This window comes from Mercenaria mercenaria, chromosome 2 (genome assembly GCF_021730395.1).
Source record: "Mercenaria mercenaria strain notata chromosome 2, MADL_Memer_1, whole genome shotgun sequence".
NCBI classification, from domain to species: domain Eukaryota; kingdom Metazoa; phylum Mollusca; class Bivalvia; order Venerida; family Veneridae; genus Mercenaria; species Mercenaria mercenaria.
In genome coordinates, this window is record NC_069362.1 from 52211051 (window position 1) to 52225526 (window position 14476).

General features: G+C 36.7%; 1 protein-coding gene across 2 annotated transcripts in view; it reads left to right on the plus strand.

Annotated features, from left to right (window-relative positions):
• Positions 1 to 10939, plus strand: part of LOC123563964 (DNA polymerase subunit gamma-2, mitochondrial-like) — a 72295-nt gene extending 61356 nt beyond the window's left edge. The window contains exons 9-10 of one of the 2 annotated variants that reach the window (XR_008369807.1): positions 3173 to 3240; positions 6454 to 10939. Coding sequence is in view for 1 of the 2 variants with exons in the window: in XM_045357163.2 (XP_045213098.2) it covers positions 3144 to 3240; positions 6454 to 6522 (166 nt within the window). In the remaining variant the exon portion in view is untranslated. Of the gene's footprint in view, positions 1 to 3143; positions 3241 to 6453 lie in introns of both variants that reach the window. The other variant, XM_045357163.2, reaches the window with a different exon arrangement.
• Positions 10940 to 14476: the final 3537 nt, after the last annotated feature.

Consider the following 14476-nt stretch of genomic DNA (forward strand, 5'->3'; position numbering starts at 1 on the left):
AATTGTCAGAATGTTTGTCTCCATGAAATACTGAATAAGTTCAAAATTGGATTACCTGAGATCAAAAGACTAGGGTCAGATCATAGGTCTGTAGCATCATGGGAAGATCCTTTCCTTTGTTAATCCCCCGCCGTGGCGGAGGGATTATAGGAATGGTCTGCATCCGTCCTTCCGTCCGTAACAAAATCGTGTCCGGTCCATATTTCCTAAACCCCTTGAAGGATTTTCATGAAACTTGGGTCAAATGATCACCTCATCAAGACGATGTGCAGAACCCATGAGTCAGCCTTGTCGGTTCAAGGTCAAGGTCACAACTCAAGGCCAAAGGTTTGAGCCTGCCATTTTTTGTCCGCTCTGTATCTCCTAAACCCCTGGAAGGAATTTTATAAAACTTGGGTCAAATGATCACCTCATCAAGACGATGTGCAGAACCCATGAGTCAGCCATGCCGGCTCAAGGTCGAGGTCACAACTCAAGGTCGAAGGTTTGAGCCTTCCATTTTGTGTCCGCTCTATATCTCTTAAACCCCTTGAAGGGATTTTATAAAACTTGGGTCAAATGATCACCTCATCAAGACGATGTGCAGAACCCATGAGTCAGTCATGCCGGCTCAAGGTCAAGGTCACAACTTAGGGTCAAAGGTTTGAGCCTTCCATTTTGTGTCCGCTCTATATCTCCTAAACCCCTTGAAGGAATTTTATAAAACTTGGGTCAAATGATTATCTCATCAGAACTGTGTGCAGAAATTATGAGTCAACCAGGTCACAACTAAGGGTCGAAGGTTTGAGCCTTCCATTTGGTGTCCACTCTGTATCTCCTTAACCCCTTGAAGGATTTTCATCAAACTTGGGTCAAATGATCACCTCATCAAGAACTCATGAGTCAGCCGTGTCAACTAAAGGTCAAGGTCACAACTGAAGGTCAAAGGTTTCAGCTCTGTATCTCCTAAACCTCTTGAAGAATTTTCATGAAACTTTGGTCAAATGATCACCTCATCAAGACGCTGTGCAGAATTCATGAGTCAGCCATGTCAGTTCAAGGTCAAGGTCACAGCTAAAATCAAAGGTTTACCCTTTCACTATCCATAGCAGTGGCGGGGGATTTAGCTGTCTTTCAGACTGCCTTGTTCAAATAGTGGCACATGGCCCATTTAGGACCACTTGTTTATACTTAACCAGTTGCTACCATTCGTGATTCAGTGTGTCATACATATATTTAAGTTCAAATAGTCAAGGTTAGGTGAGGGACTTGGGGGCACTATGGCCCTCTTAATAATAATAATAATTTTTGTGCCCCCCCCCCCCCCCCCCCCCATGAGTGGTGGGGGCATATAGATTTGGTCTTGTCCGTGCGTCCGTCCGTCTGTCCGTCCGTCCGTCCGAAGTTCGTGACACGCCTAGCTCAAAAAGTATTTGATATAAATTCATGAAACCTTGTATGAGTCTTTATCATGATATGAACTTGCGCACCTCCTATTTTTCGTCTGGCTCCGCCCCCTATTTTTAGAGTTATGGCCCCTGAAATAGTCAAAACTGCACATTATCACTTTGTGACGCGCCTAGCTCAAAAACTATTTGATATAGATTCATGAAACCTTGCATGTGTATTAATCATGATATGAACTTGCGCACCTCCTATTTTTCATTTGGGTCCGCCCCCTTCTTTCAGAGTTATGGCCCCTGAAATAGTCAAAAATACACATTTTCACCTTGTGACACGCCTAGATCAAAAAGTATTTCATATAAATTAATGAAACCTTGCATGAGTCTTTATCATGATATGAACTTGCGCACCTCCTATTTTTCATCTGACTCCGCCCACAATTTTTTAGAGTTATGGCCCCTGAAATAGTCAAAAATGCATATTTTCACCTTGTGACACGCCTAGCTCAAAAACTATTTGATATAGATTCATGAAACCTTGCATGTGTATTAATCATGATATGAACTTGCGCACCTCCTATTTTTCATTTGGGTCCGCCCCATATTTTCAGAGTTATGGCCCCTGAAATAGTCAAAAATGCACATTTTCACCTTGTGACACGCCTAGCTCAAGAAGTATTTCATATAAATTGATGAAACCTTGCATGATTCTTTATCATGATATGAACTTGCGCACCTCTTATTTTTCATTTGGCTCTGCCCCCTATTTTTTGAGTTATGGCCCCTGAAATAGTCAAAAATGCACATTTTCACCTTGTGACGCGCCTAGCTCAAAAAGTATTTGATATAGATTCATGAAACCTTGCATGTGTATTAATCATGATAAGAACTTGCGCACCTCCTATTTTTCTTTGGGTCTGCCCCCTATTTTTTGAGTTATGGCCCCTGAAATAGTCAAAAATGCACATTTTCACCTTGTGACACCCCTAGCTAAAAAAGTATTTCATATAAATTGATGAAACCTTACATGAGTCTATATCAAGATATGAACTTGCGTACCTCCTATTTTTCGTCTGGCTATGCCCCCTATTTTTAGAGTTATGGCCCCTTAAATAGTCAAAAATGCACATTTTCACCTTGTGACGCGCCTAGCTCAAAAAGTATTTAATATAAATGGTTGAAAACTTGCATAAGTCTTTATCGTGATATAAACTTGCACACCTCTAATGTTTTGGCTGGTTCCACCCCTATTTTTAAAGTTATGGCCCCTGAAATAGTAAAAAAATGCACTTTTTCACCTAATTATGTGCCTAGCTCAAAAAGTATTAGATGTAAATTCAGGAAACCTTGCAGGAGTCTTTATCATGATGTGGCCTTGCACTCTTGGCATTCTTCTTGAGAATCTTACTCTTGTTACAGAGTTATGGCCCTTGAAATAGCCAGAATAGTAGATTTTTTGTTTGTGATGCTCTTAGCTCAAAAAGTATAGGGCCTAGAATAATGAACCCTTTTCATAAAATGTTTGTTGAGGCCATTAAGACTGCAAACATTTGAATTATTGCCCCTTATTTGTGACTAATGTACCAGTGGGGGGCACACCCTGTGTCCTACAGACACATTCTAGTTTATATTTGGTTAAGTTACATAAGCCTTTCCAGACAGTAATTAAAGTTATGGCTCTTGTTCAACTTAGAATTCATTGAATAGTTAAATGCACTGTCCTATGGACAGGTCTTGTTATCATTTGTGTCAAACTTTCAGATTTGATGAAATGGGAGTTCCTTTTACAGTGATAGTGAGTGACTCAACAATAGAAACAGGAACTGTTCAGATCAGAAACAGAGATACTGGAATACAGGTTAGTAGCTTTATCACCCCCACCAACCCTTGACCAAGGTGGACAGTCCTCCCATCGAGTTATTTCAAACATATCCTACACATGTAGTGTGGGAGACATACTGATTTTAGTGCTATCATTCTGTCAGTCTATCTTTGTCCTTCTCACTGTCTGCCACAAAGTTTGTCCACACAACCCCTCCAACACCATTGAATGGATTTACACCAAACTTCACAAGAGTGATCATTGCCAACCCAGTTGTGCATATTGTCAGCATTTTCCAGTTTTATTATTTTCAGTGAAGTTATGGCCCTTGATTTATCAAATTTATGATGTTTTGGCCACTTCTCATATATTCTTCAGCAGACTTCCACCAAAGCTTAAAAGAATGATTAGTGCCAAGTCTCAGTATGCTTATTATCATTATTTTATGGTTCGATGATTTTCAGCAGAGTTATGACCCTTGATTCATCAAGTTTTATGAGGTTTTGGCCACATTTCTTACATTATTGGGCAGATTTCCACCAAAATTTACAACAGTAATAAGTGCCAAACCTCATTGTGCATATTGTCAGCATGATCCGGTTCAGTGATTCTTAGAGGAGTTATGGCCCTTGATTTGTTGTATTTACTTTGTACGGGTACTGCTCCGATACCACTATGAGGAATTACACCAAACTTCACAAAAGTGGTCCTTGCCAAACATGATTGTGCATATCACACGCATGTTCAAGTTTGGTGTTTTTCATCAGTGTTATGGCCCATGATTCATCAAATTAATTCTCTTATATGATATGGTGGATTTTCACCAAACCTTGCAGAAGTTATCAGTGCCAAGCCTAGTTATACATATCATCAACTTTTTCCAGTTCAGTGATTTTCAGCAGAGATGTGGTCCTTGATTTGTCATATTTCCAGTGATTACACTACTTAGGACAAATTTCACTAAACCTCATGCATATTATCATCACGATTTGATTAAATGATTTTCAGTGGAGTCATGACCCTTGATTTGTCAAAATCTTTTATCTATGCTGGGAACTGAAATAAATGATCTTAGTAAATAGGTAGTCTCTTAGAACATCTAAAATTACACATTTCATGGTAAAAGGAAAGATAGAAACCTGATTGCTGTTTTCAGATGTTCTTAAGAAAATGTTCGGCTTAATAAAACAATAAGCCATCAAAATCAGTTTAAGCAATATTAAAGTCATTGCCAATATAGATATTTAAAATGGACTGGTGTTTGAGCAGAGGTTGGTGTTTGAAGGATCTTTGTTCCTGGCTTATTTGGACTGAGCTGTTGAAATGTTATGTTAAACGTTTTTAAATTTTCTACTAGGTATATCTGTAGCATTTTATAGATGATGTTTTTGTACCCCCCGACAACAAAGTTGTAAGGGGGGGTATACTGGTTTCAGGTTGTCTGTCTGTCTGTCTGTCCGTCTGTCTGTCTGGCCGTCTGTCCGTAGACGCAATCTTGTGCGCACCATCTCTCCTTATCCCCTTGACAGAATTTAATGAAACTTCACACAAGTGATCAGTACCAACAGTAGTTGTGCATGGGGCATGTTAGGTTCTTTTAGAAAAAAAATTTGCAGAGTTATGGGACTTTGTTTTTTTGTTACTACACTATATACATAGACACAATCTTGTGCACACCATCTCTCCTCATCCCCTTGACACAATTTAATGAAACTTCACACAATTGATCAGTACCAACAGTAGTTGTGCATGGGGCATGTTAGGTTCTTTTAGAAAAAAAATTTGCAGAGTAATGGGACTTTGTTTTTTTGTTATTATACTATATACATAGACACAATCTTGTGTGCACCATCTCTCCTCATCCCTTTGACACAATTTAATGAAACTTCACACAAGTGATCAGTAACAACAGTAGTTGTGCATGGGGCATGTTAGATTCTTTCAGAAAATTTTTTTTGCAGAGTTATGGCACTTTGTTTTTTTGTTACTATACTATATACATAGACACAATCTTGTGTGCACCATCTCTCCTCATCCCCTTGACACAATTTAATGAAACTTCACACAAGTGATCAGTAACAACAGTAGTTGTGCATGGGGCATGTTAGGTTCTTTCAGCGACAAAAATCGCAGAGTTATGGGACTTCGTTTCTTGTTAACATACTATGTACATACAGTCTGCATATGCAATCTTGTGCGTGCCTAATCTACCAAACCCTTGCACACAATTTAATGAAACTTCACACAAGTGATCAGTACCAACCCTAGTTGTGCATGGTGCATGTTACATTCTTTTAGATAAATATTCTGCATAGTTATGGGACTTTGTTTTTTGTTACTATACTGTATACATACAGTGTATATACATACAGTCCACATAATTATGCAATCTTGTGTGCGTCAAATTGCAATGTACTGTGTCAGTGCATGCGGGGGGTACATTCATCACCTTTAGTGATAGCTCTAGTTGTGCCAAAAAAACCCTAAACAAACGAGATATTGCTGATACCCATTTTACCATTATTTGCTTGAAAAAAAAGTCATTGTATTGGAGGTCACTTTTTAATGATTCATTTATCAAAGAATATCTACGTTTACTATGCATTTTCATATAGGTAAATAACACTGGTGCAGTAATATCAAGGACAACACTTTCTGTGAGATTGCATGTGTGATTTGACATACTTCATGAAAATCATACTATTAACAAAATGACGTCGTCAAAAAATCCTTTGAAATCGTCAGTCAAACTTTAAAAAAGAAATTGAATAGTAGCTTAAACTTATTCTCAGTGTAAAGATTAAAGCTGAATCAACAGGGCTTTTCTGGATGTTCTGAATTAAAACTGGAAGGCAAATTGCAAGTTAACCTGGCTGTTCTATCTATTAATGTAGATTGGTAGTTGAAGATTTATTATGATTTTCTTACATTATGTGGAAAGAAACCTTCTATTTTTGTAGTAAATGTCTTAGAAATGTAAATATAAGGATTGAATATTATTATTTCTGTGTTTATATGTGTATAAACCACATTGAGACTTCTGGCAAATCCAGGAATCACACTGACAATTCTTGGATGATTTGCCAGAAGTCCCAATGTGGTTTATAACTGTAAAAAACACACAAAAAATCAAATTCAATCCTGAAATAGTTTTTGATATATTTTAAAGAAATATTCTAAAAGAACAATCATATAGATTGACATAATGCAAGGAAAACATGTTTTAATATAATGCTACAAACATTTCAGGAAACGCTTGCCATTGGGGATCTCCCTCTGTATGTGACTAAACATGTGACATATCAGGCTGCTAGTTAATTTAGCAGTAGATACGTAGATGGAGTTCAGGATCTGACAGGGACAGTTACAGTATTGATTACAGCAGCAGTGTTCATATAGCAGCAGCATAAGTTCAGTGAATTAAAAGAAAGTGACAACAATGTTATAGAACAAACAGAATGGAATAAGTACTTGGATGCAATAAGTCATATGCTATTACAGTTAATATTGCATATAGGGCAAGGATAAAGATAAGGCTTGCTAGAGTTCAGTGACAAGTGTGACTGTTAAACATACTTCTTAGAAAGGTACCACGATTACCTTCAGGACAGCTTACCGGTACCTGTATATATAGTAGCAGACATTAATATTGGACAGACATTGTAGAGTTTAATGGTGAACAGTGAATTATCACAGGCAGAAAAGCTTTCTCAGGAAACTGAGGATGTAAAGCTTGATATAATAAACAGTGAAATCATCAAGACAGAAAAGCTTTGGAAACACAGATCTTATAAAGCTTAATGTAATAAACAGTGAAATCATCAAGACAGAAAAGCTTTAGAAACACAGATCTTATAAAGCTTAATGTAATAAACAGTGAAATCATCAAGACAGAAAAGCTTTAGGAACACAGATCTTATAAAGCTTAATATAATAAACAGTGAAATCATCAAGACAGAAAAGCTTTAGGAACACAGATCTTATAAAGCTTCATATAATAAACAGTGAAATCATCAAGACAGAAAAGCTTCAGAAACACAGTTCTTATAAAGCTTCATATAATAAACAGTGAAATCTTCAAGACAGAAAATCTTCAGAAACACAGTTCTTATAAAGCTTCATATAATAAACAGTGAAATCATCAAGACAGAAAAACTTCAGAAACACAGTTCTTATAAATCTTAATATAATAAACAGTGAAATCATCAAGACAGAAAATATTCAGAAACACAGTTCTTATAAATCTTCATATAATAAACAGTGAAATCATCAAGACAGAAAATATTCAGAAACACAGTTCTTATAAAGCTTCATATAATAAACAGTGAAATCATCAAGACAGAAAAGCTTTAGGAACACAGATCTTATAAATCTTAATATGATAAACAGTGAAATCATCAAGACAGAAAAACTTTAGGAACACAGATCTTATAAAGCTTCATATAATAAAGAGTGAATAGTAGCATTATCACAAAATATTACTAGCCCAGAAGATTTCCTTTAGTAAACCTGTAGAAATATCTTTAAACCATGTCTTCTCAGGAAACACTTGATAGATCTTCATAAGATTTGGTTCATAGCATCATTGTATTGCCCTCTCTTAATTTTTGATCAAATAGTCCCTTTTAGGGGCTGCTAAAACTAAAAATAGAAATACATTTAAACAACTTTTTCTCATAATCTGTTTGATGGATCTTCATCAGACTAGGTCTGTAGCATCACTGTAAGCTCCTCTCTCAAATTTGTTCAAATATGGGCACTTGGTCCCTTTTAGGGGCCACTAGAGGTAAAAATAGAAACACCTTTAAACAGTTTCTTCCTATGAATCATGTGATTCTCTTCATCATATTTGGTCTGTAGCATCACTGTAAGGTCCTGTCTTAAATTTGTTTAAATAGGGGCAGTTGGCCCATTTAGGGTCCACTTGAGCTGAAAAAAATTATAATGACTTCTTCTCATGAACAGCATGATGGATCTTTACCAATATTGGTCTTTAGAATCATTTTAAGGTCTCTCAAATTTGTTCAATAGGGGCCCACCTGAGCTAAAAATAGAAATACCTTTATAAACAACTCTCCAGTACGACTTGATGGATCTTCATCAGACTTTGTTTATAGCATCAGTGTAAGGTCCTTTCTCAAATTTGTTCAAATGGGGGCACTTGACACTTTTAAGGGGCAGCTAGACCTAAAAATATAATACCTTTATACAACTTCTCCTTATGAACAGCTTGATAGAACTTCTTCAAACTTAGTCTGTTAGGACGATTGGTTGTAAGGTCGTCTCTCAAGTTTATTGAAATGAGGGCACTTGACCTGTTTGGGGCCACTAGAGCTGAAAGTTAGATGTTAACTTAAAAAACATTTAAACAACAGCTTGATAGAGCCACATCAGATTTGGTCTGTTGAATCATTGTCAGGTCCTCTCCCAATTTTGTTCCCATTTAGAGGTAAACATATAAAAAATCTTTAAATAACTTTTTCTCATGAACTACTTGATAAATCTTCATCAAGCTTGGCCTGTAACATGATTGTTATGCTCTGTCCCAATTGTTTTTCACATTTGGTCCATGAAAAACATTTGGGTGAAGTGTTAGAGAAAAGTATCAAGAATGTCTGGCAAATGCTTTATGGTGTGGAAAGAACCTATTTTTATGTCATCAACATTTTTTAATCAGGTTTTTAAAACAAAACAACTGGTTATTAGATTGTAAAATGTCGTTGTCCGGGCGGCGGGCAGGCAGGCAGCGTCAACTTTTGGTTTCCACTCAATAACTCGAGCTAGGAGTGAGCAATTCAAATGAAACTTGGTATATAGGTGGCTTGCAGAAAGACAAAGTTTGGGATTGCATATGAGGTCACTAGGTTCAAGGTCACTGTTGCTAGAAATAGAAAAAAAATGGTTTCTGCTCAATAACTAATTTGCATTGATGTATTGAAATTAAACTTGGCCTGTAGGTAGCTTATAGAAAAATCAAGGTTGGGATTGTATATGGTGGGGGAGGGTCAAGTGCAAGGTCAGCATAACTTAATTAATCTTCGCACTTAGAAAATTCCACGGTGGCGCAGTGGTCTAGAGTGTTGGGCCAAAAGCTACTTTTTGGTCTGTGGAACGGACGGAAGGGTGTCAGTTCAAATCTCACTGAGATCCAAAGAATTTTTTTTATGTGATAAAAAGGTCATTTTAATGCCATTGGGTTAAGGTCACAGTTACTAAAATAAAATTTCTTTCTCAATGTGATCATCAAAAAGGTGGTTTCTGCTTTATAATTTTAGTTTGGACTTACTTTCTGCCACCAAACTTTGTGTACAGCAAGCTTATCTCAAGAAGCTTTGGATGGTATTTGTGGTCACTGTTACTAAAAAAGAAGAATGGCTTCCACTCAGTATCTTTAGTTTGGGTACACTTATTAATTAATTGTCAGTATACTTGGTGTGTAGATAGCTTTTATCAAACACAAAGGTTGGGTATGTATTTGGGGTCACTTGGGTCAGGGTCAAGGTCAGTGTAATTAAAATAGATATGGGGTCATAGTTGAAATAAAAAGAGATTTTTGTGCTGTGGATTGGAAGGGTGTCGGTTCAAATCCCACCGAGATCCAATTTTTTCTCCTTGTTTTTATTTTATAAAAAGATCATTTTAATTTCATTGGGTAACTCAAAATAGAAAAATGTGGCCATAGTTAAAATAAAAAATAGATTTTTTTTTCACTTTGATCATCAAAAAGCTGGTTTTGAGTTTATAACTTTAATTTTAAAACTGGCTTTGGATTGTATTTTGAGTCACTGTTACTAAAAATAGAAAAATGGTTTATGCTCAATATCTTTAGTTTGGGTACACCTATTGTCAGCAAACTTTTTGTTTGGTAGCCTTTATCAAAGAATCATAAGTTACATAGGGCAATGACACATGTACTTTTCTCATACCTGTACTTTTGAATGGCATGATTGGATGCAGTCAGATATGTATAATAGAACATGACCATTTTCTAAACAGAACCTGTTGGCGTGATACAAAGTTTGAAAACCTGGTTTTCGTGGAATTTCCACGTTTCTTGTTATTTTATTAAAATCTGCCAAGTAGTAAGAAAATATATGCAAAAATGTTACTAGAATCAAGGGATTTTCCCCTTTGTGTTGTCCATCCTGTGGATTATGCTACGACATACTGGTTGTGTCTTATGTCCTAAATGCTTCTACCCAGTCCACTTGTGCAATACATTTCATGTGTGCATAATTCAGTGTTTGTCTGTTTAATTTAAACAGGAGTTAGCATGGACGTTGTTTCTTTTAAATACTGGAAATTGTTATGTTACAGATGTCATGAAAAAAGATGCATAATAAAAATGACCAAAAGAAAATACATGTATACTGTGCACATAAAATAAAGATAAATTTGATCACTTCTCATTGGTCTCTTTCCACAACAGAAATAACTTTTCACGGAATACCGGGGTAGTTTTGAAAATGCAAGGAGATAGGTCATTTTCTATAATAATATTATAAAGCACAATTTTTTTTTTATTTATTCTGTGTTATGTTTTTATACGAGTGATCTCTGTTATTTACCTATACAACCTTACTTCTGCATCATCAAATATATGTAGCAGTCAATCATTGCAATTTAATCATGACAGTGATTGCCTATAGCCAGTATAATATATTTTTACTTTACTATTAATGTAGACCGGAATATATTTCAATTATTGCTAAATAAAGGATGTTTGTTTGTTTCAGTGTAAGATCAAAATATTTTTCACCAAGTGGACACCAGAGACAATATTTTTAGCTCACCTGTCACATAGTGACAGGGTGAGCTTTTATGATCGCATTTTGTCCGTCGTCCGTCCGTTCGTTCACAATTTCTTGTGAACACGATAGAGACCACATTTTGCAATCAATTTTAATCAGACTTGCACACAACTTGTATTGGCATAATATCTCGCTTCCTTTCGAAAACTGGCCAGATCCCATCTTGGGTTCCAGAATTATGGCCCCTTAAAGGTCCAAAATTGGCTGTTCTTGGCTTGTGAACACGATAGAGAACACATTATGCCATCAGCTTTAATCAAACTTGCACACAACTTGTATTGGCATAATATTTCGGTTCCTTTCGAAAACTGGCCAGATCCCATCATGGGTTTGAGAGTTATGGCCCCTTAAAGGGCAAAAATTTGCTATTTTTTGGCTTGTGAACATGATAAGAGACCACATTTTGCAATCAACATTAACAAAACTTGCACACAACTTGTTTTGGCATAATATCTTGGTTCCTTTCGAAAACTGGCCAGATCCCATCATGGGTTCCTTAGTTTTGGCCCCTTTAAGGGCCGAATTTGCTATTTTTGGCTTTTGAACATAATAGAGACCACATTTTGCAATCAGCTTTTATCGAACTTGCACACAACCTGTATTAGCATAATTTCTCGGTTCCTTTTGAAAACTGACCAGATCCCATCATGGGTTCCAGAGTTATGGCCCCTTAAAGCGCCAAATTTTGCTATTTCAGCTTTTGCAGCCACATAGAGACTTCATTTATGGTTTGTTTTGATACAAACTTGCAAAATAACTCTAACCCTTACCCTAACCCGTCAGGTCCAATCATAGGTTCTAGAGTTGTGGACCCTGAATGAACATTGAAAGTGCCAAAATATGTTAATTTTTACCTTGTGAACATGATAAATGCCGCATTTTGCATTCAACTTTAGAAAATCATGCACACAACATAAGTCGCAATAAGATATCAGTTCCTGTTGCTTGAAGGTCAAGGTCACGCGTTGAGGTCAAGGTCAGCACTTATCCATGAAATGGTTATATTCTCTGCAACTATTTTGAAACTTAATGTATGTCATCAGGTTGACCTAGACACTATGCACTTATTAGTCCCCTACTGGTTGAAATCCAGTTTCGGGGACTATAGGAATGCGCTTTTCCGTCCGTCATTCCATCCTTTCGTCCGTCCGCAATTACGTGTCTAGTCTATAACTCTGTCATCCATGAAGGGATTTTAATATTACTTGGCACAAATGTTCCCCATAATGAGACGACGTGTCATGCGCAAACCCCGGACCCTTACCTTAAAGGTCAAGGTCACAATTGGAGGTCAAAGGTCAACAGGGCTTTTTTCCTGTCCGGTCCTTAACTCTGCCATCCATGAAGGGATTTTGATATTATTTGGCACCAATGTACCTCATAATAAGACAATGTGTAGTGCACAACTTTCAGAGCCCTAGCTCAAAGGTCAAGGTCACACTTGGCAGTCAGATGTTAACATGGCATGAACAGGGTCTGTTTCGTGTCCAGTCCATAACTTTGTCATTCATTAAGGGATTTTAATATCACATGGCACAAATGTTCCCCATGATCAGACGACGTGTCATGCGGAAATCCCGGACCCCTGGCTCAAAGGTCAAGGTCACAATTGGAGGTCAAAGGTCAACAGGGCTTTTTTCCTGTCCGGACCATAACTCTACCATCCATGAAGGAATTTTAATATTACTTGGCACAAATGTTCCCCATGATGAGACGACGTGTCATGTGCAAAACCCGGACCCCTAGCTCAAAGGTCAAGGTCACAATTGGAGGTCAAAGGTCAACAGGGCTTCTTTCCTGTCCAGACCATAACTCTACCATCCATGAAGGGATTTTAATATTACTTGGCATAAATGTTCCCCAAGATGAGACGATGTATCATGCGCAAAACCCGGACCCCTAGCTCAAAGGTCAAGGTCACAATTGGAGGTCAAATGTCAATAGGGCTTTTTTCCAGTCCGGTCCAGAACTCTTGTCATTCATTAAGGGATTTTAATATTACTTGGCACAAATGTTACCCATGATGAGATGATGTGTCACGCACAACACCAAGAACCCTAGCTTAAAGGTCTAGGTCACAATTGGAGATCAAAGGTCAATTGGACATTTTTCCTGTCCAGTGTATAACTTTGTCATGCAAAATAGGAATTGAATATTACTTGGCAAAAATGTTCACCACTATGAGACAGAGTGTCATGCGCAAGAACCTGGTCCCTAGGTCGAAGGTCAAGGTCACAGAGGCCAAAGGTCAGATACAAGACTGACTTTATCTGGAGCATTTCTTCTTAATGCATGGAGGGATTTTGATGTAACTTGGCATAAATGTTCACTACCATGAGACGGATTGTTGTGCGCAAGTACCATGTCCCTAGGTCTAAGGTCAAGGTCACACTTAGAGGTCAAATGCCAAGTTCAAGAATGACTTTGTCCGGGGCATTTCTTCTTCATGCATGGTCCCTTCTTTAGAATTACTTCCCTTTGTTGTTACTATAAATAGCTTATATTGTAACTTTTTCATTACTAGTCATAGGGAAAAATCGAGATCACTTTTCTGTAGTACAACATGTATGTTACATCCAATTTTGAGGTGTATTTTGACCTATCTCTACCTCAGGTAAGGATTTTTGTGTGGACTTAGAATTTTTTTTTGGATTTTTTTTTTTTTTTTTTTTTAAGATTAACTTCCCTTAGTTGTTACTATAAATAACTTATATTGTAACTTTTTTATAATTGATCGTAGGGAAAAACCAAGACCACTTTTCGTTGTACAACATGGATGTTACTTTCAAATTTTAGGCGTATTTTAAGGTATCTCTGCCTGGTAAGGAGTTTTTTTGTGGATTCAGAAAAACAAAAGAATTACAATAATTACTACACAACCACAGAATTAAAATTCCATTTGCAAATACAGGTGCTAGTGTAAAGAAATTTGCTATGACGGGCGTATATTGTGACATTCTGGCACTCTTGTTTTTTTGTTTTATTTACTATAAACAACTTATATGATACCTTTTTGATAATCGTCCAAACTATAGGTTTTTATACATGTATACAAATTTTAATCAAAGTGTTTTGTTATTGCATATTGTATATTAATACAATATTGTTTATACATTATTGACAGATATCAGTTCATTATGTTATACTGCAGTAGAGAAAATTAGTTGCCTTCCAGTAGGGGACTTTGTATTGCATGGCAATACTTCATTCACTTGTTTTATATCTGATTACCTCCCCTGATTTTAATAAAAATGGATTTATATCAGTAAGTTCTTATAGGACTCATTTGAAATTTCATTATTGTCATTAGTTGGATTGAGACAATCAGGGTAGATAACTATGGACTGATTTTATGTCAAATTACCTCCCTTTATTTCAAATTAAAAGGGGTATATCTCCGTAACTAATGAAGATCCTGATTTGAAATTTCATTTATGCCATCAGATGGATTGGACAATCAG